At 38.4% G+C, this 25,509-nt stretch overlaps 1 protein-coding gene across 1 annotated transcript; it reads left to right on the forward strand.

Annotated features, from left to right (window-relative positions):
• The first annotated feature begins 2,607 nt into the window (after nucleotides 1-2,607).
• Nucleotides 2,608-24,100, forward strand: VPS39 (VPS39 subunit of HOPS complex). Its single transcript, XM_035539037.2, has 25 exons — nucleotides 2,608-2,866; nucleotides 4,298-4,363; nucleotides 5,714-5,778; nucleotides 6,580-6,622; nucleotides 7,629-7,723; nucleotides 8,958-9,056; nucleotides 9,666-9,758; nucleotides 11,320-11,503; nucleotides 12,009-12,129; nucleotides 12,487-12,607; nucleotides 13,112-13,241; nucleotides 14,393-14,535; nucleotides 15,386-15,529; nucleotides 16,077-16,218; nucleotides 16,523-16,609; nucleotides 17,984-18,057; nucleotides 18,656-18,754; nucleotides 19,025-19,142; nucleotides 19,623-19,751; nucleotides 20,236-20,338; nucleotides 21,258-21,303; nucleotides 21,900-22,049; nucleotides 22,198-22,332; nucleotides 22,599-22,690; nucleotides 23,618-24,100. Exons 1-25 carry the CDS (start codon nucleotides 2,794-2,796, stop codon nucleotides 23,691-23,693), a joined length of 2,628 nt encoding a protein of 875 aa, XP_035394930.1. The 5' UTR covers nucleotides 2,608-2,793; the 3' UTR covers nucleotides 23,694-24,100.
• Nucleotides 24,101-25,509: the final 1,409 nt, after the last annotated feature.

The following is a 25,509-nucleotide window of genomic DNA, read 5'->3' on the forward strand; positions in this document are numbered from 1 at the left end:
GTTTTCTGTTTTTATTTTGTGTTTGGCTGCGGAGGCTTCGCTTGCAAAAACTTCTGCTTGGAATCCCAATGTAGACTGTATGACAAAAGCTCTAATATGGGTTCGTAATCTTTACATCTGACAATTACCAAGTACATGTCAGCAGAGCTAGACTTTTAGGGAGCTGCTAGGCTACCTACTGTGGGTACTGCTGGAAGGGCTTAGGGAGTCAGCTTTCCTTGTTCTTCACTCACAGCTATGTCAGCAGAAGTGAATGTGTGCCTGTACTTGATTCCACTGTAAAGAGGGGTGGCTTAGCTCTAGTTCATCTTCATCAGCAACTTATGCTGGAATATGGCACTTTACAGTAGAGTAGTTGAAGCGCAAGTTCATAGTGTCTTCTGTCAGCTGTGTTGTGGAGGCAGCAAACCCTCAGCAGATGGGTAGAGAAAAAAACGAGCCTATAGCAGCTGCCTCTGCAAGGTTTGTTGGAGTACTTACCCCAGCATCTACCTGTGGCCGAAAGGGGATGGATCTTTAATGAGAAAACACATCGACTTCTAATTCGCTATACATAATTGATAAAGATGAAACCAGATGGCCTCCATGCCCTTGGGGGAGAAGAAATTTTGTGAAATAAAGCAACATGGAACTATTTAATGTTTTTTTCCTCTTAGTCCTGTTGTTTTGGGCTGTTTATTTTTGAGACAATTAAGGCAAAATGTTCTCTATTGGAAGCACAAAAGAAGTTTGTATATACTATTTAATAAAACCTAGGCAAAGAGTAGAAAGGCTTACATCGTTTCCTTCAAGTTTCTTACTCTTGAGAGAACAAGTAGTATTAAGCTGTTCACAAAACTCCCTCACTTTTTCTTAACTCTTTATGGCATTACATTTATAATGCAGTTTTTTCTAATAGCTCTTTTTTTCCCCATTAAGCTTGTTTACTGAAAAGCAAACCTAGGGTAAATCATATGTTTCTGAACAAAACAAAGATTTAAATGGTTTCCCTGATTCTAGTCCAAGTTTAATAATTTAAAGATCATAATAAATACAGTAGCGGTGTGATACTTTGAGCCTACAGCTATGTTCGGTTATTTATATACATTCTTTGAAAGCAGATATTGTAACTTTAAAGCAAGCTGTACATACTACTCTGAAGACCCGATGAACAATGAGCAGGAAGGAGAAAATGTGTTTTAGGTCTGATATCTGCATATGTTTTTAATGATTAGAACAGTATATAGAAACAGCATGTGCAGTCAGTATCCAAATTTCTTAAAGATCTTCAACAAGCTGTTCTCAATTGTGAATGCACACTGCCAGCAATTGAAATGCAGGGACATTTTTTTTTAATCTTTGTTCTACGTGTGGATTTTGTTTGTGAGGACTAGCTGTGGTATTACTGATACAACTGTTGTAGCATGTACATGCCACATGGAATACTAAAAGTAGTAGTAGTGAGGAAAATGATGATGTTGACCAGCTTTTTATTATGGTGATGTTTCTGCTAGAAACTGTAAAGGAGAGACCAAGCAGTAAGAGATCCCATGATGTGGCACAGAAATGCAACAGGATTGACAGGCACACAGTGAGTCAAGATCATAAGACCCAGGGTAGGACAGAGTATGTTTGCGTTATATAACAGGCATGGGGGTGTGTGTTTGGAATTTTTTTTAATCATTCTGATCACTATGTCATTTTATGTTATATATTAATGGAAACGTATGCTGCTCTTTTAAGACTGAAACGGCCAATACCTCATGCACAATTTGTGCTCTGGTAGAAATGGATTACAGCTATTCCCATGCAAAGGAATTTATTACCTGGTGATACTGAATCTTACATTTCCTTTCACTAAATGGTGCTATGCTCCTCTCCCTTTTGGAGGAGTCTTAGGTAGGGAGACCAGGCACGTGTCTGAGCCGTACTTCCTTTTGGAGGTATCAGTTCTATTATCAGTGAAGAAGATGCGACTTAGCATGGTTTCACGCTTTAGGCTTCATCCCTGAGCCGGGAAGCTGGATGTAACAGTACCTCACTTGCTCTTCTATTCTTGTACTTACATCTCCCACCACAAATCATCTTTAGTCCCTGTTTTCTCAAACAGCAGTCTGTCAGCGAAGATGCTTGGAGAACTCAGTACTTTTTTGTTCGGTGTTGATAGTTTAGCTTCTCAGTCAGTGGTCATGAGTGTTGTACTAGAACAAATGCAGCTCTGCCTCTTCTGGAAGCGACGAGGCAAAGATTTCCTTGTGAAGGGTTTGTTGGCTAAATTAATTCAGCTGGAATGGCATTTCAGTCTTTTAACAGGAATAAAACATCATTTTGCACATGCCATCGTGTTAGAGAGGAAAAATTTAGGACCTCCAGAAAGAGTTACTCACAGGAGGTACTTTGCTGTTCTCATCTGGTTTCTTCAGGCTATGCAGGTCAATTTTTGTCTTTACAGCCTCCCCCGCTTTAAGGTTATTACGAGAAGACCAAACAACCCCCATACCCTCAAGCCCCATTTCGCTTTGGCCCCAACTGCGCACCGCTGGTGCGGCTCCCCTCAGCGGCTGCGCGTGCGGCTGCCATGGCGGGGCCGGGCCGGGGCGGGCCGCGGCGGGCGGGAGGAGCCCCGGCACGGAAGCGGCGGCGGCGGAGGCTGCCGGGAAGGGCGGGGAGCTGCGAGCCGCCGGCCGTGGCGGCGGCGGACCTACCTCCGGGGACGCCTCGGAGAAGGGGGAACCCCGCACGGCCCCCACCAGCTCCCGGTCGGCGGGCGCTGCGGCAGCCGGGCCCAGCCGAGCCGTCGCCGCCGCCGCCGCCATGCACGACGCGTTCGAGCATGTGCCGATCCTGGAGAAGCTGCCGCTGCAGATCGACTGCCTGGCGGCCTGGGGTGAGCCTCCCCCGGCTTCCCGGGCCAAAACAAAACCCCACCAGCCCTCCTTCCTTGGAGCGGCGGCGGTGGGGCGTCTGCCGTCGGCAGGCTCGGGTTGCGGGAAGCGCGGCTGCTTCGGCTCTGAAGAAAAGCCGTAGTCTATATTTCGCCTGATTTTTATCTCGTAAAGGCGTTGAAAGCTTGATTTTAGAGGCCGTTTGTGTGCGTTAGTGTTCTGTAAATGTAGGGATTGTGGTGTGGGGCCTGTCGGGTGAGGTGTTTGTTAGTCAGGTGATGGCACCGACCGGTCTGCGCGCAGTGCTGAGGCTTCTCCAAGCGCTTGAGCAGTTTCCAGCAGATGTGCCACGGTGGGACAAAACTGGAAATAAAAACCCCCACACGTTGTGGAATCGTCACCCTTTCATCTGTCTGAGGAACACTGTAACGTTAATAAAGCTGCCATGTTGGAGCATGAGTTGTTTGGAGTTGTGTAGTAGAGGAGACGTGGAGATCATTTATTTTTTGCGTTGAGGTTTTAAACTTTATCTCTTTGAAAGCACTTATTTTGCCAAAGTAGAAAGGAACCAAAACCCACGGGCCCGTGACAGCATGGTTGCATAAAAAGGTTTAATTTTGGCTTTAAAACCCTTCCCTCAACTAATGGAAGGGAGGGCTTGCAGGAAACAAAACTTAATTAAAATACAAGTATCTTTGGTAGTGAGGAGATACTAGCTGTAGAAAGAAATATTTGTATGTACTTTTTTCCTATATGATCTTAAGCAAGGAGGAAAATTTTCAGTCAGATTTTGAGACCTGGTAAAGATATTATGCTTTTTGCATGCTGTAAATGCTGTAAATTCCAAGTCTGAAACTGCCAGAGTTTGTATCTAAATGGGTTCGGTTCTCTTCTGTAAATCTTAACATGACTGTTGGTTGTCCAAGCAATTCAAATGCATTTTAAGCAAAGCCACTACAGTTGTTTCAGGCATAGCTGATTATTTCAGAAAGTTGTTATAAAAAACTTAATTCTTAAAAAAAAAAAAAAAAAAAAAAAAGACAGAAATCTTTGTTTGTCTTCCTGACAATTTTTCTCCGTTATGTAGCAGTGTTCCACTCTGGGACTATGTCTGAAGAATAGATTATTTCCTCTCTTGATTGTACAAAAGATGCAATTGCTTTTATCTTCACAGTCATATGAATAAGCAGGATGTGATGTCTTGTCTGCAGCCTCTGTTTTACTGTTTGATTTTTGTCCATCATCTCCTGAGAATGTAAGCTGCTATCTATCTATCACTAGCACCAGCAAGATGGTGGGAGACTTGTGTGCAGTCACCACATGAAGTCCTCTTTGGCTTTTGAACCATGTTTCCAGGTGCTTTGATAAACACTGCTTAGCCAAGAAAGTCTTTGCTGGTACTGATTAGACTCTTTTCTTTCTACTCTTTTTAGAAGAGTGGCTCCTTGTTGGTACCAAACAAGGGCATCTTCTTCTTTACAGGATCAAGAAAGACATGGGTAAGTTGATTTTAAGTATGTCACGAAAAGTTTATTATTTTAATTTTATTTCATGCACTTCAGATGTTGCTGTAATGTTACCACAAATACGTTCAATTGCTGATTTTTCCTACCTAGAGTTTCAAGAATATTTGCATGGGATCTTTGATAGAAGTGTACATACCATTTATAAGGTGTTTGGGAAGGATAGCTGGTACTATTATCCTGTTGCCTGTGTTAAAGAATGCTTTGTATAACGTCTCTGGACCTTCTCTTTGCAGGAAGTTAGTGTAGTTTCTGTGAATACAGTACTCATTGTGCATAAACATGCAGAGAAGCGGACAGTGTGCTAGTAGTCAGAAGTCTAATGCTTGTTATCTGTTAATAAAAGACTGGATTAGTAAACGAATGAAAGAGCAGCTTTATTCAGTGGGCCCATCAGCATCATGGGATGGGGGAGAAGGAGCCCTCCTAACTATTTCTGTTGTATATTTACTCTTCTTTCTCTCTCTTAGACAGTTATAAGTGTTCATAGTCTATTCTGGAGATGCAACAAAAAGCACTGTTCTATCTGAAATTTAATTAAAATTGATTTTCACTGGATGGATTTGTATTTTGCAATATCTGCTATTATTTAGAAACTCGTGTTATTGAACACAGTAATGTAGTCTAGTGTGGGACAGCAGAGGAAGAAAACAAACATCTCCTTCGAAGTTCGTCAGCTCTTGGAAAGATATTCATTTGTAGCTACTTGGATTCTTGAGACTGAGTTCAGATTGTTTTTTCGGAAACTTGTAGGCCATCTATTCCGATCAGAACGTGCTAGTCTTGAGTTGCTAGTGTCTTATCTCACGTGGTAAATTTCTCCCCCTTTTTTGCATCAGTGCCAGGAGAGGTTTTATCATCAGAAAGTGTCTGTAAGTCTTTATCCATAAAACTCCTTTTAAACCCTTGTGGTGTAATGTTTATTCCTTGTCTACTTTGCAGTGATGTGTTCCCTAGCATTTTAAGTTTCTGATACTTGATTGGTGTGGATACATTCTTTTATGGGTATCTTTGTATCTATGGGTTTCCAAAAAAAAATAATAAAATTTTGTAACCTAAAATCCCAGCAAGGCAAAAACATAACTGTTGATGAGGTTCTCAGGCAAGCACAGGTAGCATAATTTAAATTTTCACCTGATTGTGTAGAAGACCTTCTGATGCATTTAGCTGTTAAGTTAAAGATAGCCCAGATATTTAGAAGAGATATTCTTCACGTGGCCAAGTTTACTTTCATAATTCTTTGTGATCTATTCAGTGTAAGATTTTATTCAGTTGTAAATTTAAGGGCAACTTCAGTTTACATACTATCTTAAATCTTTTTGGTAGGTTGCAATAGATTTGAAGTGACACTAGAGAAATCCAACAAGAACTTCTCAAAAAAGATTCAGCAGGTAGGAAATAACATTTTCTTGGAAAAGTTTTCCAGTGTTTTCAGCCAAGAAATAAAATCTCAAATGTATGACTTGAATCTGTGTGAAGCTTAAAAAAAAAATCCTGAAAATGTAGATTCTTCTAGGGGCAGCACAGCCTGGTGTTTTTGCCCACTGTCTTCCCATAATAGCAATATGCTTGGTTTGTTTGTTAGGACAGAAATATTAGGATGTAGGGGTTTATTTCTCGCTTTTATGGAAATGCTGTTGTTTACAGTAAATCTTCATCTACTCTGACTGAGAATATTTATAAAATTTATGTTAATATACCAACAGACTGCAATACTTAATTTGACTCTTGAATGAAATGTGGCAATGTGAATATAATTCCTGTTACTGGAATTTAGAACTGAAGTATCTGATTATCTACTGCCAGTCTTACCTCTATTTGATTTTTTTTTTTTTTTGGAAGAACTTGGCTCATTGATTACGTTGATACTCAGGAGAGGATTTATATCAAAAAAGATTATGCAGCCTCTTGCAGCAATGCTTGTGCACGTGTTCGGAGGTACACCTGTACTAGTAATGTACTATGTACTACAACGTTTTCTATTAGCTTAGGTTGGAAGCTCTATGTGCTACTTGAAAAATTGTAAGTGAAAGGGGCTGCAGTAATCTAGGAGGAAGGTTGTGCATAGATAGCTGCTTTGCTGTTTTAATTATTTTGAGAGTACACAAGATGTATTTTCTTAATCTATAATCAGGCTTTGTTCAGAGGTTTAGTGTATGAATGGAACCACTAATGAGAATTTTTTCTTTCAGATTCATGTTGTTTCTCAGTTTAAAATTCTGGTCAGTCTGTTAGGTAAGTAAAGAAAAGGTTGTAATATTTAGTGAGCTCTTGTTGTTGCAACATATGGCCAAACAATTGCACTCCTTCTGCACGTGCATAGTACTCCAGTTGTTGGAAAGTCATTGTCTCGTATTCAGGCTTTTTCACCTTGCAGAGGAAGCATTATGCAGCTTAGAATGAGAAGCAGCTTTGCTTGTTGCAAGCCAACTTGGAGAACAAAGTATTAACAACAACTTTTGTGATTAAAAATGAAAAAAAATATACACTACATTGTGTGCGTGTGTATATATATATAAAATTGTATATATTGGCATATATGTACACGTAGATATGATAGGTGCTAAAACTTGTGTTGTCCAAACTTGTGTCTGTATGAAAATTACCTGAGATGTATTGCACCAAATTCAGTTTATTATATAGTGATCTTTTACTCTCCTTTGGAAGATCTAAATTTGCTTGTCTTTGGCTTCTGTTTATCCTTATGATCTTCCTATGTCTTTTTTTGCTTATGTTGCTACTCCCTTCTTTATGGTCTCCAAGTCCCGGCTGTTCCGACTCCAGCATGCGTAGATTTCTGCTGCCTGCGTCCTCGTGCGTACAAAAACTTGACCACAGCATCCTCCATTTGCAACTGCTCACTTCCTACTAATTTCAGGAGCCAGTTCAAAATGGTCTTTGTTCATACAATCTCCCATCATGAACTTGCTCTAGTCTGGTCTGTTTGCTGTCTCCCACTCTCGCTTCCTCTGCTTGCTTAGCACCTGTTCTCAGTTCCTTCGTGTAATTTTAGCAGAGTTGGTGTTAGTCTTCTCTTCTGCATGTCTTTCTGGCTTGTCTTTCTGTGCCTCAGCACTTTTCAGTTTTTGGGAAAACGTTGCTTTTCCTTTCTTGGAGCTCTTAATTTCTTTCACAAGTTCTTCTTTTTATGTAAACATAAACTGTGATAATTTGTTTGAATAAGCAATGAGCTCAATGTGTGTTAAATATTGAAAAATAATTGGAATTTTGTTTAAAACAGAAAATAACATTTATGTCCACGACCTGTTGACATTTCAACAAATCACTACAGTTTCCAAGGCAAAAGGTGCATCTCTCTTCACTTGTGATCTTCAGGTAAGAGGATGAACACAGTGGCACGGATGTCCTTACCGCTTTGTAATAAGGGTACCTTTTTATGTTGCTGTATAGATTTCGTTCATTAATTTTGTGTAACTTACAAGCTCCTTGGTGCTTCTTAAAATAAATATGTAACAGATGTTGAAGCTTTCCTTAAGGCAATGAATGGAGGCCCCATAATCTTCCTCCTGTGTTCTGTTATGTATCTTCCTATGTCTGTTGTGCTTGTAGCCTTGAACCTCCTAATAGAAAACTTGAAGGCATTTTTATCCTGTGGTAAGTTTGAAGGTGCCCTTTTTTTGAAGGGTCCTCTTGAATATAAAAACCATTCCCATCCCTTAAATTGTTGTTGAACTAGGTCACAGTGGTTCCCTACAGCAAGGATCTCCATCACTATATTTATTGCATTTTTGTTGGTTAAGCTGCATTGGCCCAAGGACTCCCAGGGCAGTTATGGTAGATTCAGGCCATAAAATGGTTTGATGAGGTACAGCTATTCTCTGTTAATGTGTTACTGTTAATTGAGTGACTTATTTTTATCTAACTGACTTTCTCAGCCTACTTGTATTATTGAGAAATCTTGTTTATAATCAGAAGATGTGGGTTAGTGCTCTTCATCAGTACTTTTATCTCTTTGCACCATGGGAAGCTTAGTATTAAGTATTTTCTAGTAAGTACTTAGAGCTTCCTAGGTGTTAAAACTAGTGATGTCTTTTGAAGCACATTTAAATCTGGTCATTCCGAAGTGCCTTACTGTTTGTGTGTGTAGGCACTTAACTTTGCTAGTGTTTCTTGTCAGGAAACTTCCGTCAGGGTGGAATATAAAAGATAGCTATTAATGTTTTTATCAGTGTAACACATTCTTTGCATTGTTCCATTTCCTCCCCTTTGCTATACTGCACAGAGTTCAAGCTGTTTATCCTGGTCTTCAGGGCTGGGCTGATAGCTCTCGACGTATCTTCTGTTTGCATGTGCCTGTCTTCCATGCTCTTTTTATTTTTTTATTCTTGTATTTCCTTGGTGTCACAGTTCCTGCCATCTAACCAAAGTTCATTCTCAGATACCCTGCTTGCCTTCTCTATGTGTTTCCAAGTTTAGGGAATCCCTTTCTGGTGTGGATGAACAAAGCCACTTGTCAGCTGACAGCCTTGCTGCCACTGAGGATTCATTGGGGTTTATGTTATCTTCTTTGCCTTCTAGTATTAAAGAGTTTAGGTCTCTATTTTCACAGCATTCAGATACAGGGGAAGAGGTGCTGAGAATGTGTGTGGCAGTGAGGAAGAAGCTACAACTTTATTTTTGGAAGGACAGAGAGTTCCATGAACTACAGGTGAGTTGGACTGTTTCTATAGTCTAGCATGCTTCAGCAGGGACTCTACTACTTTTTGTGGAATCCCCATTAGAGGCACTACTGACTTCTAGAGCATTGAGTCCTGTTGGTTTTGCAGCGATTTAACAAAACAGCAGCGTATAGAAGTACAAATACAGGATTTAAGTCACGGTTGATGGCATTAATGCAGTTTCATGAAGTAAGTCAAAGGCTGTGTTCTATAGTGTGCTTGTAAGTTAGTGAAATGCATTAGCAAGCAGCCTTTATAAATATATACCTGTCAATACCACTATGGAAGTGGGTCCTAAGTCAGAAGGTAGTTGCTGACGACAAGCACAGAGAACTGCACTTCTGAATACCACAGTGATAATTCTTTAAATATTTCTACTGCTTATTCAGCTATGCTGCTTTTCTAGCATTTACAGAGCTGACTTGCAGCATGCTTTTTTTCAGTGTGAATTTGGCCTGTTAGTTGAATACTGTTATTCCTTGACCAGCAGAAGTCTGGTGTACATGTGCTGGGGAACACGATGTCAACAACAGTACTGTCTGTTACACTCTGTCACTTGATTTTCTCTTGTAACTACCATTTTGACTTGTTTTCCCCAGGGGGACTTCAGTGTACCTGATGTACCCAAGTCTATGGCCTGGTGTGAAAACTCTATCTGCGTAGGTTTCAAGAGGGACTATTATCTGATACGGGTAAGAATGGGTTTTAGAATATGATATTTAAGGAGATTTGAATAGCAGTAGGCACTATGTAGGGTGCTCCTACGCTCAAGAATTTAGCTGGTAGACTATATGAAAAATAGTGTTTGGTGTTCCTGTTTTATGTGATTTTGGAAAGGTAAATCTAAATATGTCCTCTTTAAAATGAGGTTTTGTCAGGAAGTGATATTTATCACTGTTGGATGTAGTGTTTGAAGCTCTTGCAGAAAAAAGACATCAGAAAAGATGTTTTGGTTGGGCAGCAGTCTTTGTAAGCATTTTATCTAGTGTTTTAAGAAAGGACTTAACTCTAAAATGACTGAAAGACAAATAATTTCTTGTCTGGGACAAAGAGCAACTTACCTTTTTTTTTTGATTCTCTTGCTGAACTGTGGCAGCTTCTGTTTGAAAGTCTCTAAATTTACTGTTGTTAATTTAGTGTTATAGTCTCCACTTATGCTTCATATGATAGCTATAGTCGATTCACTTTTTTGCCTTCAAAATTGGCTTCTGCTTATATTACAGGAAAATGAGATGAGGATGAGGTGTACCATATGTACAGTGGCAACTCTGTTTTTTAGTTGATGGGAAAACGGTGCGGTAATTTTACAGTCATTTAAAGCTGATACTGCTATTGGAAGTGGTGCATTTCTGTATCCCTCTTGTAGATTTTGATTCCTGCTGTTTTAGTGGTACAAATGTTTGTGCAGCTGCTCAAGGAACCAGAGTAGAGAATTGCTGTCCAAGTGTCCACTTCGGGTTGGATCTGGTACTTGTCCAGCCCATCACTGAATAGCTTCATTTCACCAAATATGCATTAAAAATACTCGTGCTTTTATGGAATTGTTTTCTGCTGGCTAGCTGGTGATTTTTATAAGAGTGCTTGACTTGTAATGCAAGGGAAGCAACAGGAACATGTAGCTGGAGTTGAGGGAGTAAGATTCTCCATTTTGGCAGCAGTGAGTTGTTAGATCAACTCATGAAACATCTCTGATTTTTTGTTTGTTTCTTTTAGTTTTGTGTGTGTGTGTGGCGGTGTGGTTGAGTTCAGTTCCCTGGACAGTGTGTGGCCACAAGAATGAGAAGCTAGGGCAGGGAAAAAGGCTGGGGAGTTTGCTTTACTTTTAGTTTGTTTCTTATGTGGCAGTGTTTACTCATGCTAGAAATCAAACAATGTTAAAGTTTTGGCCCAAATTAAATCTTGCAGTTACTCCAAGAGGTGTTTGGACCTCTTAGTGATGTTTAGTGTTGCTAGACATTTTATCTGCCTTTATAATCTCTGTGCTCAGCTACTGCCATAGTAATAGGGATATGTCACCTCAGACACAAGAGCAGTAATTCTTTATTTCTAAATGATGTACAAGCAAGAGAAGTGTTGATATGCAGAAAATACTGTTGCTAGCATTTAAAATCGCAATTGTCCTGTTAGTGTTTAATCTGGGTTCTGAATCTTTCTACTAGGTATGGATTTTTTTTACTTTCAGATACTTGCTTTTCTGCATGTTTGAAATAGTTATTTTTAACAACGTATTTTCTGTTTTCTTTATTATCCTAGGTGGATGGAAAAGGATCCATCAAAGAACTGTTTCCAACAGGGAAGCAGTTGGAACCACTGGTTGCCCCTGTAGCAGATGGAAAAGTTGCAGTTGGCCAAGATGATCTAACTGTTGTGCTCAATGAAGAAGGGATCTGTACCCAGAAATGTGCCTTGAATTGGACAGATATTCCTATAGCCATGGGTGAGAATTAACAGTAAATTTTTTTATTTGTCTCTTTACGGCTTTGGAAGCGATAAAATTGTTGCATTCCTGGTGTTTAGAAACTGGCTGGGTTTGGAGTGTGACAGCTTGTTTCTAAAGTATTTCAAATTGTACTTTCCAGCTGTGGAGAGTTCCATTTCTTTATTTTTGTTTCTTCCCCTTCTTTGCTTCTAGTCTGCTTGCCTGATTCCTTCTTGAAATCAGGCATTATTGCCTATTCCTGTACGGGGACAAGATTTGAAATGGAAGGCAATGTGTTAAAGCATTATGGTTTTTGTGGGTACCTGAGTGCCACAGAAATTCTGTATCTTGAAAGATGAACAAAAAGCCTTGTTAGCAACTTGCTGTCAGCCTTGGGCATTGACTTCTGTTGTTAATAAGTAAAAAAGGCATGCATTTCAAGAAGAGGAAAAAAAAAAAAGGAAGCCTTGCTTTGTTTCAAGAGAGAACAATTAACTTATATTTTCACCTGTTTTGCAAATAGAGCACCAGCCTCCCTACATCATTGCTGTTCTGCCAAGGTATGTGGAGATCCGCACATTTGAACCCCGACTGCTGGTACAGAGTATTGAGCTACAGAGACCACGCTTCATCACCTCTGGAGGGTACTAAGTAGAGCATGATTGCTTTTGTTGAGCTGTCTGTATGTATGGTAGCATGCTGAAAAACTGGGTTAGGAGCTCTTCTGACTCCCCTGGCTTGAGTAGCAGCATTGAAGCAGTCTGTTGTTGTTTATGAACAGAAAGATGGGTGCTGTACTTTAAGGAGCTTATGGTAGAGTTGGGCATCTTTGTGAATATCTGATTACCGGAGATATTTCTGCTCCGTTCTGCTCTGCAATATTGCTTAAGTTGCCTTTGTATCTGATTGATACGTGCATGTATTAACCAGGATTGTTTGTATGAGTGTTGCTCCTTTCTCAGTGCTGGAACTTGGTAACTGACCTTTTGACTTCTTTGCAGGACAAATATTATATACGTGGCAAGTAATCACTTTGTTTGGCGACTCATCCCAGTGTCCATAGCCACACAGATCCAGCAACTTCTTCAGGATAAACAATTTGAGTTGGCTTTGCAGTTGGCAGTAAGTACTCAAAATTCTTTGGGTTTGAAGTGAAATGACTGGGAATTATTGTAATAGTTATCTGTGTTACTCCTGAAACAGTAAATTCTTAGAGATGCCGAAGCGGTATGTTTAATTACATTGCTCTTACGGTTGTAGGTTTTTCTGGTTTCCAAAAAACTTCCCTAGAGCTACACTAAAATGAATTAATTGCGTTTTGTATTGCTAACTGGAAAAAAAATTGAAAAGGTAAATGAATGGTGACAGACTTGCTATGATATAGCAAGTATTTAGATAACCAGAAATAGCTTTCAAACCTTTCAGGTTATCTCAGAGACACAATAAATGTAGCACATGAGAATCAGTATCAGAGGTGTTCACTTTGGAAGGTTATCCTTCTCTGAATACGGCAGGCTTCTAGATTTCATAATCTCTCCAAAAGATAATACTTCTGTTATTTATCTAGAGCTTTTCTTATCGTTTGTGATGCTCCAAAGTTTTTAATGTTTATCAATCTGTGTGTAGGAAATGAAAGATGATTCAGATAGTGAGAAGCGACAACAAATACACCACATCAAGAACCTCTTTGCCTTCAACCTCTTCTGTCAGAAGCGCTTTGATGAATCCATGCAAGTTTTCGCCAAACTTGGTACAGGTAAATGCTTGGGTTGGCCTTAAGATTACTTTGGTTAGGAGAGATGAAATGAAGCTCGAAGATCATTGTGTGTTTCGGTTCTGTTTTAAAATAGTGTCGTCTTGTGCAAACCAGTCTCGTTTTGAATGGAAAGTAGCCTATGCAGCTGTTTTGCCTCTTATACTGGATATAGTATTTGACTTAAAGTAACTGAAGTTAATTAACGTAAAACATGAATTTGCCCTTTGTGCAGGGTGTAGTTGTTTGGTAACCTTTTCTGCAATGTATATGGTATGTACAGACCCTTAAAGCTTAGGGTTTCAACAGCTGTCAAAAGTTGTCTTGTATTTTGGAAAGGAAAATGAGGAACTTCTGTAGATCTGCTACACCTTGTTCTCTGACCATGACGAGGACCCTCAGCCCTGTTTCCTGTTTAATGGACTAAGCTACCAAAGCCAGGAAACTTTTCTGTTATTTTGGAAGTCAAAATAGTCTCTGCTATTCCTCTGGTTTGTACTGATTGGAAGACCACCTGAAGATTGGACTGTACCATAGAATAGTGCTTAAGACTGATATTCTTTGTTGACAGCACATCCCTTGTGCATTTAAATCTAGAACTTTTACGTTCCTTGGTGATGTTTAACATCATACTTAGTTTTGAAAACTACAGTGGAAGAGAAGGACTTAGAACTTGAAATACTTGGAGCATAAATTAGAGGACAGTAATTCTGAATTTGTTTAAACTCCATGAAAATGGATGCTCATTAGTGCAGACAGTGCTATTCAGTTCATGTTTCGAAAGCCCAGTAAATCTTTTCTTAAAACATTGCTTTTTCCTAGAAATCCTGTCCTACTGTCAGAGTTGTTAGTGCTGGGATTCTGCTAGAAGAGCAGTAAAAGGATTATAATGGATTGTCTTCAGTGTGTGCCAAGAGCACAGGTTGAAACTTGTTCTGCTTGGACTTTAAAACAGTCTTTCTCTTGCTGCTTTTGCCTTTTTAGCTTATTTTTTATAATAAGCAAGTTGTATTACCTGAAACCTTGTGGACTGCAAGTTGACAACAAACAACTCTGTTGGAAAGCTAACTGTACTCAAAGGCCAAGTTATGTTTAAGAGTTGGCAAAAATAGTATGTTATGAATGATTACTAATACTAGTTATTTTTTGCTTAGATCCCACTCATGTGATGGGTCTGTATCCTGACCTCCTGCCCACAGATTACAGGAAACAGCTACAGTATCCCAACCCCCTGCCAGGGCTCTCTGGGGCAGAGTTGGAGAAGGCACATTTAGCTCTGATAGACTACCTAACTCAAGTGAGTGCTCCTATATCTGTTCTTAGAGCAGGGTTATTCAGGTGTAGTGTATTTGCTTGGGTAGCTTTGTGCAGGAAGCAGTTTGCCTACTCCAGCTCTGTCAGGCTAGCCTTAATAGGCTATCTTCATGGCTGGAAATTCTATGGCAGCAGGCCCTGAAAAAGTGGGGAAATTGGAAGATGTGAGACATTACACAGATATGTGAGAGACGTGACTTTTGTGAGGTCTAGGTAAAACTTACTCATGGACTAGATCCAAATGTGAGTCTAGTATTTTATTTTCAGTAGCCTTTCAAAAAGGACTTGCGCTCTTCATCTTTTTTCTTTCTTTATGACTATTTTATGGAGGGCACTCTGTCCAGGAGATGGGTCAAAATCATGAATTAAAAAGTGGAACAGGAGGTAGTGGGTACAATAGCTTCCTGTCATTTTCTTGCAACTGGACTCTGAACTGTTCTGTTGCCATTCTTACGAGACAAAGTAAGCTTGTATTTTAAGGAGCATATTTTTTGCATATAGTGATTCAAATTGTAGATTGTCCTCCAAATGTTTTAAATGCCTACTGATTTCTCTAAAATGTCTCTGTTCAGGTTAACTGTTTCCTTCTGATGATTTTCTCGAGACTTCAGACATCTTACAAAAGTATAAATTTGCAAAACAAATGTACACACCTAAATGGTGTGGGAAACGTGTTGAATAGTTAGAAATAATAAAAATTCTTTAGGAACCGATTGATAAAATAAGTTATTAAATTGATATAATTTATTTTTACTTGGTGGGATATGTTTGTTGGGGTGGAATGGAGAAATTCATTGCCTTTCCATGTTAAAATTTCATTTTACGTCCTCCAGAAAAGAAGTCAACTGGTAAAGAAGCTAAATGATTCTGACCATCAATCCAGTACTTCGCCCCTTATGGAAGGAACACCAACAATCAAATCCAAAAAGAAGCTGCTACAAATCATTGATACCACACTATTGAAGTGTTACCTCCATGTGAGTTTTTGACTGGCTTAAAGGTCATCCCTATAAAATGCATTGGTATTTTAGAAGGAAAATTTGAGGAGGAGGAGAAGGAGGTACTTTCAAAATTCTCCCACAACCATCTCGCTTTGGTCTAAAAATGGTCTGGGAGTCTTTGGTCTTAGCTAGTTTCCTCATTGGTCAGGAGGCAGTTTTGTGAAACAAAGCAGCTGCGTCTGTTTTGGGTGGCTGCCTCTGTCAAAAGAACATCGCCTTGTCAACGTGTTTTGAGAAATGCTTATTGTGTTGTCTTTACTGTTAAATGCAGAAGGGTGTGATCTTTGTGAACAATGTTTTCCGAAGTAGACTTGTACTCTAGGAAGGGAATAGCTCCGATGTATTGGTTTTTCTGCTATTCTAACAAATTACGGAATAGAAATTTTTAAGGAAGATGAGGCTTGACGTAAGAAGTTAAGCTGTCACTTCTTGTGCTATTTCTCTGTTTCAATTCACTTTGTGTACTATGAGCTTAGGAGGAGCACGTTAGAAGTATATTTGAATGCTCCCTTTTTGCTTGCAGACAAATGTAGCACTTGTGGCACCATTGCTACGTCTGGAGAACAATCACTGCCATATTGAGGAGAGTGAGCATGTACTAAAGAAGGCACACAAATACAGTGAGCTGATAATACTGTATGAGAAGAAAGGTCTGCATGAGAAAGGTAGGTATGATGTTGGGTTGGGGAGAGGAGAGAAGGGATAGGAGCATGTACTCCTAGTCCTGAGTCTTTATTGCCAGCCCACTGAAGATAATTTTCCTGAAGAGAACTTGTTTCTGGGTCTGTCTTGTGGTGAAATCTGTCTTACTGAATCTGATGAAATCCATTACCTGTCTGACCTGCATTTTTACAACAAAGCTTTTTTGTTCTCAGGTAGCCTAATGTGAAACATATATTTTTTTTTTTGGTTCAATTTGGAATGATACTCATGGTTGCAAAGGAATTAATCTCTTTGTTTTTCTGAAAGCATTACAGGTACTGGTGGATCAGTCAAAGAAAGCCAACTCACCTTTGAAGGGTCATGAGAGGACAGTGCAATATCTGCAGCATTTGGGTAAATGACGGAGAGCATTGTTTCTGTGAAGATGTTAACTGTTCATGGGCTTTGGTTATTTTACTGTTCAGCAACTTGATAGGTACTATCAAGCTAACGGACACCCCTGTCATCTAGTCTGTTTTCTTACATAATGCAAACTTTAAAGATTAATTTCAGGTGTGTCCTGTTTAAACTTAAGTATCTTAATGGAAAACATTCCTTATTTCTGATTTAAAAAAAAAAAATACAAAAATTCATTGGTGGAGAATATGCCACAGTATTTTGTCTTTTATTCCAGTGTTGATTTGCTGTTACTGACTAAGTCTGACTTCTGGATTAGGTTTTTCAGCTGCTGTTTTTGTTTTTCTTAGATGAAGAATCCTTTATGAAGTTTTTGTTTTCTGTACATAGAGAAATCTGGGTTATGACCTAACAGTTTGAGTTGCTGTTTACAGCGTCATAGTAACAATTTGCTTGGTTGACTATTTATTGTGAACTTCCAAGGCCGTTTTTGGTTTTGCTGATGATGAGAATAGTCCTCTCCCATCCAATGATACTACTTATTTCTAATGTATCACAGTACTAGTAAAGCAGACACAACCATCCAGAGTGGTTTATGAGGGATTTATTTCCTAGTCTTAAATTATTGGCGAAATTTGATATATATATATATTCTTATTATTATTACTTTCAAGAGCTCTTGCTGGCTCTCATTAGCAACATGTTTTTTCAAAGGTAAACATTATTTACCTTGACATTGAGACCTTTCCTATTTATGCCATGTCTCTTACATTACACTTCTTTTTCACTGGTGTAATTTGCTAACGCCACTCATCTCTTAGAGAATGAGGTGCATATGTGACATTCAGATTATAGCCTTACAAAACAAACTTCTATTTTTTTTTAAAGGATTGTCATTTGGATAAATTCATCTTGATGGACCTATGTCAGCTGTTCATTTACTACTTATTATGAAAATATTTGACCCTTTGCTATAAAGACATTAGACTGAAAGTCTGGAAACTGAAGGAAATTACACAAATTAAAAGTGTAGTGTTTTTCTCCCCTAATAAAAACAAATGGCTGATGTTCTTAAGGGAAAATGTTTGGGAAGAGATTCAGACAACAGAGCTAGGTTTTGGTCTGACTTGTATAAATTCTGTGGTGCTTAGAATTTGACAGTGTCATTACTTGTTCCTGTTTGAAATCATGTTTGCGAAGTAATGAAATTGCCTTTAACCTGGAATGTGATTTCCTTGATTATAGAGGAGAAAACAAAAAAGGGTTTTTCTGTAAATGAAGATTTGCTAGCTCTGAAAGCATCTGCTTGTGTTGTGAGTAGGTAGATCTTCAGGAATTTAACACTGAGCACTGCTAATTCTTGTGTTCCAGGCACAGAGAACTTGCACTTAGTATTTTCTTACTCTGTCTGGGTGCTAAGAGATTTTCCTGAAGATGGACTGAAGGTAAGTTTGTCTTAAACAGGTACCTTGTCATTGAGATTCTTAGTACAGCGTATGATTTAAGAATCCATGTGTTAACATTAAATCCAGCTTAGTGTATAAATGGTATTGTCTGTGCTCAGTAGTGTGGTAAGCTTATCAGTAGATAGAGCAGGACAGCTTTTCAGTTTTTCTTCTGTTTCTTCCATTCTTTGAATACCTTACCTTGTAATAAGCGGCTAAGAACCCTTACATTTGATACAACATTTAATGTTTTTTAAGTATCACACTTTTTGTAAAAGAGCCTAAATTAATATTTAAATGTCAAACGTTAATTTGCCTTTCTAACTTTTCTTTGACCTCCTGTATTTAGGAGGTGCTGGGTGCTGTAAAAGATAAGTGTTAGCTAAGGCAGAAGTGGGGTTGTTTGTTAACCCTTTCAGATGTGACACAGCTTCTAGGTGCCTAAATAAGCTGCTCAGTTTTTTTTTTTTTTTTGGAATACTTCTGCTTACTCTTTGGGCCTATGTGGTGATATGCTGGGCTTCAGTGTCTCAGAGAAAATACACTGTAACGTTTAAGAAAAAAATATATATTCTGTGAATAAATTTTTATTTTACAGATATTTACAGAAGACCTCCCTGAAGTGGAAGCTTTGCCACGAGATAAAGTGCTCAGTTTCTTGATAGAAAACTTTAAAAGTTTGGCTATTCCTTATCTGGTAAGAACTCAGTTTTAGTGCATTACGTTCAGTATGCATTACAGGTAAGTCTTTAGTTCTCAAGGTGTTGGAGCATGATGCTGTCTTGGAGAATTCTAGCTTTGCCATAAGTTGTACAGAGAAAAATAATTAAGAGCAAGCAGAATATGACTTAAAATATGAAATCTTAAAGTTGAGCTTGGTAAAGGCAAGCTTGGAATTGTTGCTTGCTTTTAATAAATTACTTTCCAGAGGAAGTATCTTTAACCGAACCTAAACATGTATTTACAGGAACACATCATTCATGTCTGGGAAGAAATTGGTGCAGACTTTCACAACTGTCTGATCCAGTTGTACTGTGAGAAAGTGCAGGGCTTAATGAAAGAATATCTCAACTCTTTACCTGCAGGTATGTTTAGCCTTTTCTGGTGGGAAGACCAGGGGATGGGACGGTGCAGGGAAGCCTTCACAGTGTATTGCTCTAAGCCTGCACTATTAATATCCAGGGGAAGATATGCTAAATGCTATGAAGGAACTGGAACAACGGAAGTTGTGGGTTTATAAGGGAGTCTGGTTTCTTGCCTCCCTAGAAATCTTAAGGAACCTAGTTACACTTTGTTCATGATTAGGTGAAATGTCAGCTACTGCTTGCTTTATTCTGCATGTTAAGGGCAGGGGGAGGGCACTGAATAATCATGTATTGTCTAATCAGCCACTGGTTAACATGTTTTAGGGAGCTGAATTAGTTTCTCAGGTGTACTTGATTCTTATTCCATATAATAGGTTCATCAGAATGTAGGTCCTCATAATTTTGTTTCTATCTTCTTTTGTGTACTAGTGTGGTGAAATAGTTGTAATACATTAGCTGATATGTCTTTATTTCATACAGATAAAACTCCAGTGCCTGCTGGGGAGGAAGGAGGAGACTTGGGGGATTACCGGAAAAAACTTCTTCTTTTTTTGGAGAAGTCTAGCTGTTATGAACCTAGTCGACTAATTAGTGACTTTCCCTTTGATGGTGAGTTCAGTTTCCATAGACTAACTATATCATTTTTCTTGTATTTTACAGCAAAACTTCCTCAGTTATTATAGAATTATGGTAACTGGAAACAGAAGATGGCTAGGTCTGTTGTAAACCACTAGTGTGTATGTTTGCTGTGGTTTTGCTGGCAGAATTGGGTTTCTGGTCTCTGCAGGTTTCCTTTAAGTGATGGCCTAAGACCTTGTGGCATCTCCTATCACTTACATATTTAGCCTGAATTTTAGGTGACCTTGAGTAGCTCAACAGATCTGAAGTTTATTGTATCCTACGATTACTTAAGCATTCATAAAATGTTACTGTTTCTAGTGTATAGTATACTTAGTCTCAGTGTAACTTGAGTCTATGCTTAGACTACACTTTATGCTTCCTTCTGTTAATCTGGTCAGTAATGGAAGTAATGGACCTTTTGCTGTCATTTTTCTGTGTAGCTATTGACTAGACTTTCATGATATCTCACTAGGTCTTCTAGAAGAACGTGCTCTGCTCTTGGGTCGTATGGGGAAGCACGAGCAAGCTCTGTTTATTTATGTTCATATTTTGAAGGACACCAACATGGCTGAAGAGTAAGGATTTCCTTTTTTTTTTTTTTTTAAGGGTTAGTTTGCTCACTGTGCTGCAAATAGGTTGTATAGCGAAATGTTGCTGTATGTGGAGTGAGTGTTGTAAGCCTTCAGGATCTTCTGTGTTTCAACGTTTTCCTGAGTTTCATGCTCTTCAGGTATCTGTTGATTACAAATAATGACATCATCCCCTTGAGGATTACCTTTCTGTCACTGTACTTTTAGTCTAGAGCAATATGACTGTCATTAATCAGTTGTTTGTTTCCACCTTGTCAGATGCATCTTTCCACTGGTCTTTAGTTTGTGAACTTGTGTATGTCGCTTTGCTTCCCTTCTCTTGTGATTGAGATTGACTATCCCAGATGCAAAGTTAAGTACCTTCAGTTTGACACAGCCCTCCAGTAAAGGTGCATCTTTTTGCTGGATCCATTGTGTCAGGGAACTGTCTAAGTGAATCTAAAGTATTTAACTGAAAATAAAACTAACCAGCACTGACAGATGTGTTTGAAAAGCAGGGGCTGTTCAGCATAGCTTCTTTTGAAGTTAGTTTCATGAAATGGCTGTTACAGGACATTCAGCTGTGGTATGTAGTGGTACGCTAATGGACACCTTTTCCTTGTGATTCAGATGCAATCACATTGTCCCCCCTCCTATTTTTTTCAGTGTCATTAAATTTAGTTTCTGTATGAAAGCTTTGTAAGTTCATTGGAAGTGTGAAACTTGCACAAAACTGCTGTTTTCTCAGCATTGTCACGTAAGGCAAACAGTGTTGCATGACCTGATCCAATTGATCAGAATTGGATGTATGGTCATCTCATGTGGATGGCCTCAGCAATCAAGCATTTAAATGTTAATTTCTCTGGAATGATCCTCTGGGTTCCAAAACTGTCCCTACATTTTATGTAATTCTTCTCTATTCTAGCTACTGCCATAAACATTATGACAGAAACAAAGATGGTAACAAAGATGTAAGTAGCTTTATCTTTACAGTATTCCCTTTTCTGTGAGGATGTGTTAGGCTGTTCATGCCATGTTAGGGAGTTTAAAGTTTTTGCTCTGTATAGACTTCGGAGTTTTTTTAGGTGGACAGGAAACTATGTATAAGCTTTTGGAAGTTACGATTTACTAGCTTTCACTGACTTTTATTTTCTGTTGTGAATGTTACCATATCATTTGAATTGAGCATATATTCTGTAGAAAATTTCTTTTGGAATTCAGAGGAAAACCTACTGTGTTCCTATTCCAGTTACATTTACACACAAGTTAAAAATCAATGACGTGGCTTTCTAAAGATATGTGTGTTATGAAAGATAAATGAGGGAGGTGTGTTTAAAAAATACTACTTTTACAGAAAAACTTGAGCATAGAATGTAAGTCTTAAAAGGCTTTGAACATTTTTGGTACTTTTTTTTTGTAGTTTTAAGATAAAAGCTGTTTAAATGACCATTTTAGAGTTTTGAATGGAGTAGGTACAACTTCACAAGTACTGTCTCTGGGTTCTACTAGTATAGTCAGTTGTGGATGAGTGCAATGGTTTCACAAGCTTCCCTTTTGTGTGAAACAGGTCTATCTATCTCTTCTCCGGATGTATCTCTCCCCGCCTAGTGTTCATTGCTTAGGGCCAATCAAGATGGAAGTGCTGGAGCCTCAAGCCAATCTGCAGGCTGCTCTGCAGGTGTTGGAGCTGCATCACAGCAAACTGGATACCACCAAGGTAACAAGGACTCAGTGTCTGTACTGTTGTTAGAAGATACTGGAGTAGGCATGTGAACAGACTAACACTGTCAAAGCTAAGTGTGTCAAGTTCTATTTTGTCCTCTATTCCTTTAAAATTTTTCCTAACTAAGGTTATTTTGCTTTAGGCAATAAACCTTCTACCAGCAAATACACAGATTAGTGAGATTCGAATCTTCCTAGAGAAAGTCCTTGAAGAAAATGCGCAAAAGAAGAGATTCAATCAAGTACTGAAGAATCTTCTCCATGCTGAATTTCTGAGGGTAAGTACCCACCGTCCCTCATTTATTGGAATGGTGTTTCAAAACTGATGTTCAATATTTAAACTAACTGTTCCTTATATGGGGTGTGAGTCCTCTAGATGGTGCTGTAGCTCTACAGAACTGCTTCTTGTGTACAGTACAACTTGCTAATAAAGATATAGCCACTGAAAATCAAATGTTATGACAGTTTTCAGTTTCACCAGGCTAGAAAGGAACTGCAGCATGGCATTGCTTTTTGATAAAGTTTTTTTTTTATCATCCTATAGGTCCAGGAGGAGCGAATTTTGCATCAGCAAGTGAAGTGCATAATTACAGAGGAGAAGGTGTGCACTGTATGTAAAAAGAAGATAGGCAACAGGTAAGAGAGCATGTACCTTAGAGTTTGGGAAACAGAATTGAATACAAATCTGTATACTTAAAGTAAGAATGTTGCAAAACTCAATGTGTATTATATAGAGAGAGAACAGCAGTATGAGGGAGAAATTTGATGAATGTTCAAATTTAAAAAATATATCACTTGATGGCTGGGAAAACATCAAAGTTCAGTCAGTGAAGTTTATTGCAAGAGTTTTAATCCTGCTTTCAATAAAGCAGAATAAAATGCCTTGAGAAATTTTTAAGACATCTTACTTTGCAATTCTAGAAGGCAAAAAGTCACTTGTCATACTGAATTTGGAATGTTCTGTAAGAACACTGCCTACTACCTGCTTTTTAGCTAGAATTGAGGATGATGTAAATAATCTCAAATGAAGATGTATGTGGAATCGCTCTTTATATGGCTTTGTGGTTCCCTAGCTGATTTACTTCTTGTAGTCTAATAATAATGTTAGGATATGTAAAAGTAGAACTAATTCACTTAATACCTGTATGCTGATAACTATTCTTCTGCTATACCCTATTCTGTAATTATGGGTTGGTATAGAAGATAAATTTTATTTGCATTTTTTTCTTTTTTCAGTTTGAAACTCCATTGGAATGCCACACGATCAGTTTATTCATTCTTGTTGATTTGAACCATTCTGATATATCAGTAGCATTCACAATGATAGGGAATGATCCTTTTTCCAAAACATATTAATGAATGTAGGTCTGAATATACTTACTGTTGTGCATATTCAAGTTTGTCACTAGTGTGTAGCTTGTAGTATCAGAATTAAAATTTGCATATGCCGTATTGGTTTGTCTAGAATTTTTCTAATGCTGTAAATTTCAGTAAGGCTTTGAAGGGCGTGTTTGGGAAAACTGTTCATATTTACATAGATTTTTGTGTTCTGTTTCTTTACAGTGCATTTGCCCGATACCCTAATGCAATAGTTGTGCATTATTTCTGCTCCAAAGAAGTCAACACATTGGACACCTGACCTTGTCATGGTCAATAATACCAACACTCATGAAATTCAGAAGTGACGGCTTAAGAAGTTGATACTTCTGAGATTTTTGAGGCTTGTTTCTAGGTTCTCTTACACTGGGTAGAAGTAATTTGTATCTATGGACTGACTGTACCTATCTGGCTGTATTGATTTACTAGAAATTGACTTTAACCATGTCATTATAGTGCTGGCAACTACATTGGACCTCTCAGATGAAGAATAGAAACTGATCAGCAGTGAGCTTTGTAATGCACTCCAACCTTGTGAGTTATCAGACACTTGTAGGGTGTTCACAAGTCAAGCTTTACTATAAAGCTTACCTCCTTACAGTAACAACATTGTGATTTGGTCTTGTATGTAAATAGTTCTTCAAAAAAATAAAATTCCTTTGAAGTCTTTGCAGCTGTATCAGCATTGCATGGAGATCACCAGGTGTTCAGCATAGAGAAGGCTTCTGTGCCTATTTCTCAACCTAGACAGTAATTTTATTTTTCATCCCAGTAATGGGAATACTTAAATGCTGGCCAAAGGAATGTTTTTATTGATATTCAGTGTTATCACCTGACCTTCTGACAAACAGAATTTCCACAACGGGTTGTCAGGCAAATAGTAGATACCACTGGTGAGCTGCTTTTTTTTTTTTTTTTAAACAAACAAACAAACACAAACTTTAGTTTGAGAGCTGTAAATTTAATTAACTTTTGTGCTGTTTGCACTGCACTGCATGGTCACTTGTAGCATCTCTGGAAGTTCAGAGACTGTTCTGAGTTCACATCTGCACTCATACCAAAAAGCAAAGAACACCCTGTAAAACAACTTTTCAAGGGATTGAACTACAGATATTGCTTGAGCTTCTAGACTACGCTTGCGATTTGTGTATATAAAGTTCTTCAGTCCCTGGTTCACTTGCCAGCACTGAAGTAAAATCTAGACTATTTCAACATCTCTCTGTTTTAAATGCATTAGAACAACTGTGTTCTGCACAGGCTGGTACTGTTCTTAAGTTACACTTGGGCCAGAAGTCTTAACTACAAAAACTGGATTGTACCGTACTCCTTGTAGGCTGTAATATTTTTGTCTAACTTCTTTTTCCGAAATCTTTAATCTCTAGCAAGTTGGTACTAGGGATATTAAAATGTTTCGTGCAGAAATAATCTGAGCATCATTACTGAAAAGGCAGCAGTAGCAAGTAACCCAACTGAGTTGATCTTTGACTCTAAACATTCTGGTCTAGCAATACTTATAAATATGTAATGATTAAATAATATGGCGCATGACATAACTGTCAGATACCACCTCTTAATGATCAAGTAATAAAGCCTGTCTGCCTAAGGTGTAACTCGATCTCAGCTAACTTCATAGGTTTAGTTAAGCCATTGTTACATGGGTGTGTTTTTAGGAACAAATCTGCTGTAGGCTGGCAAGAGTCCTAATTGACTTTCATTTATCACTGTTAATAATTTCCCTTGATAACTGTTCTTCTGTTTTTCCATGTGTTTATATTTATTGTTTATATGCTGTGCATTCCTTTGGATTTCTTGGTCCAGTGTTTTGCTACTTCTGTATTTGGATATCTTGGGCAGTATTGCTACTGATGTCTTTCTGTAGAAGCTGAGAAGAGGGGATGGGTGGTGTTGGTGTTTTTAACCTTGTATTTCTTCTATTTGAAGAAGAGAGCCTAAAAATACTTATATTCAATTTGCACATTCTGTATAGATCTTTATATACTAGTTCAGGTACAGAGGGAGGATGTTTTGGGAGAGTTGTGTTTACAGATCATTGAGAATGACAGAAGGGTATTTATCAA

Source organism: Cygnus atratus, chromosome 5, assembly GCF_013377495.2.
Source record: "Cygnus atratus isolate AKBS03 ecotype Queensland, Australia chromosome 5, CAtr_DNAZoo_HiC_assembly, whole genome shotgun sequence".
In the NCBI taxonomy this organism is placed as follows: Eukaryota; Metazoa; Chordata; class Aves; order Anseriformes; family Anatidae; genus Cygnus; species Cygnus atratus.

Bases quoted from the DNA above. Each gene is read 5' to 3' on its own strand.
- VPS39 (XM_035539037.2), top strand. From the start codon at position 2,794: ATGCACGACGCGTTCGAGCATGTGCCGATCCTGGAGAAGCTGCCGCTG. The intron at 12,130-12,486 runs GTACTAAGTAGA...ACTTCTTTGCAG, and splicing joins CGCTTCATCACCTCTGGAGG to GACAAATATTATATACGTGG. The intron at 22,050-22,197 runs GTAACAAGGACT...ATTTTGCTTTAG, and splicing joins GCAAACTGGATACCACCAAG to GCAATAAACCTTCTACCAGC.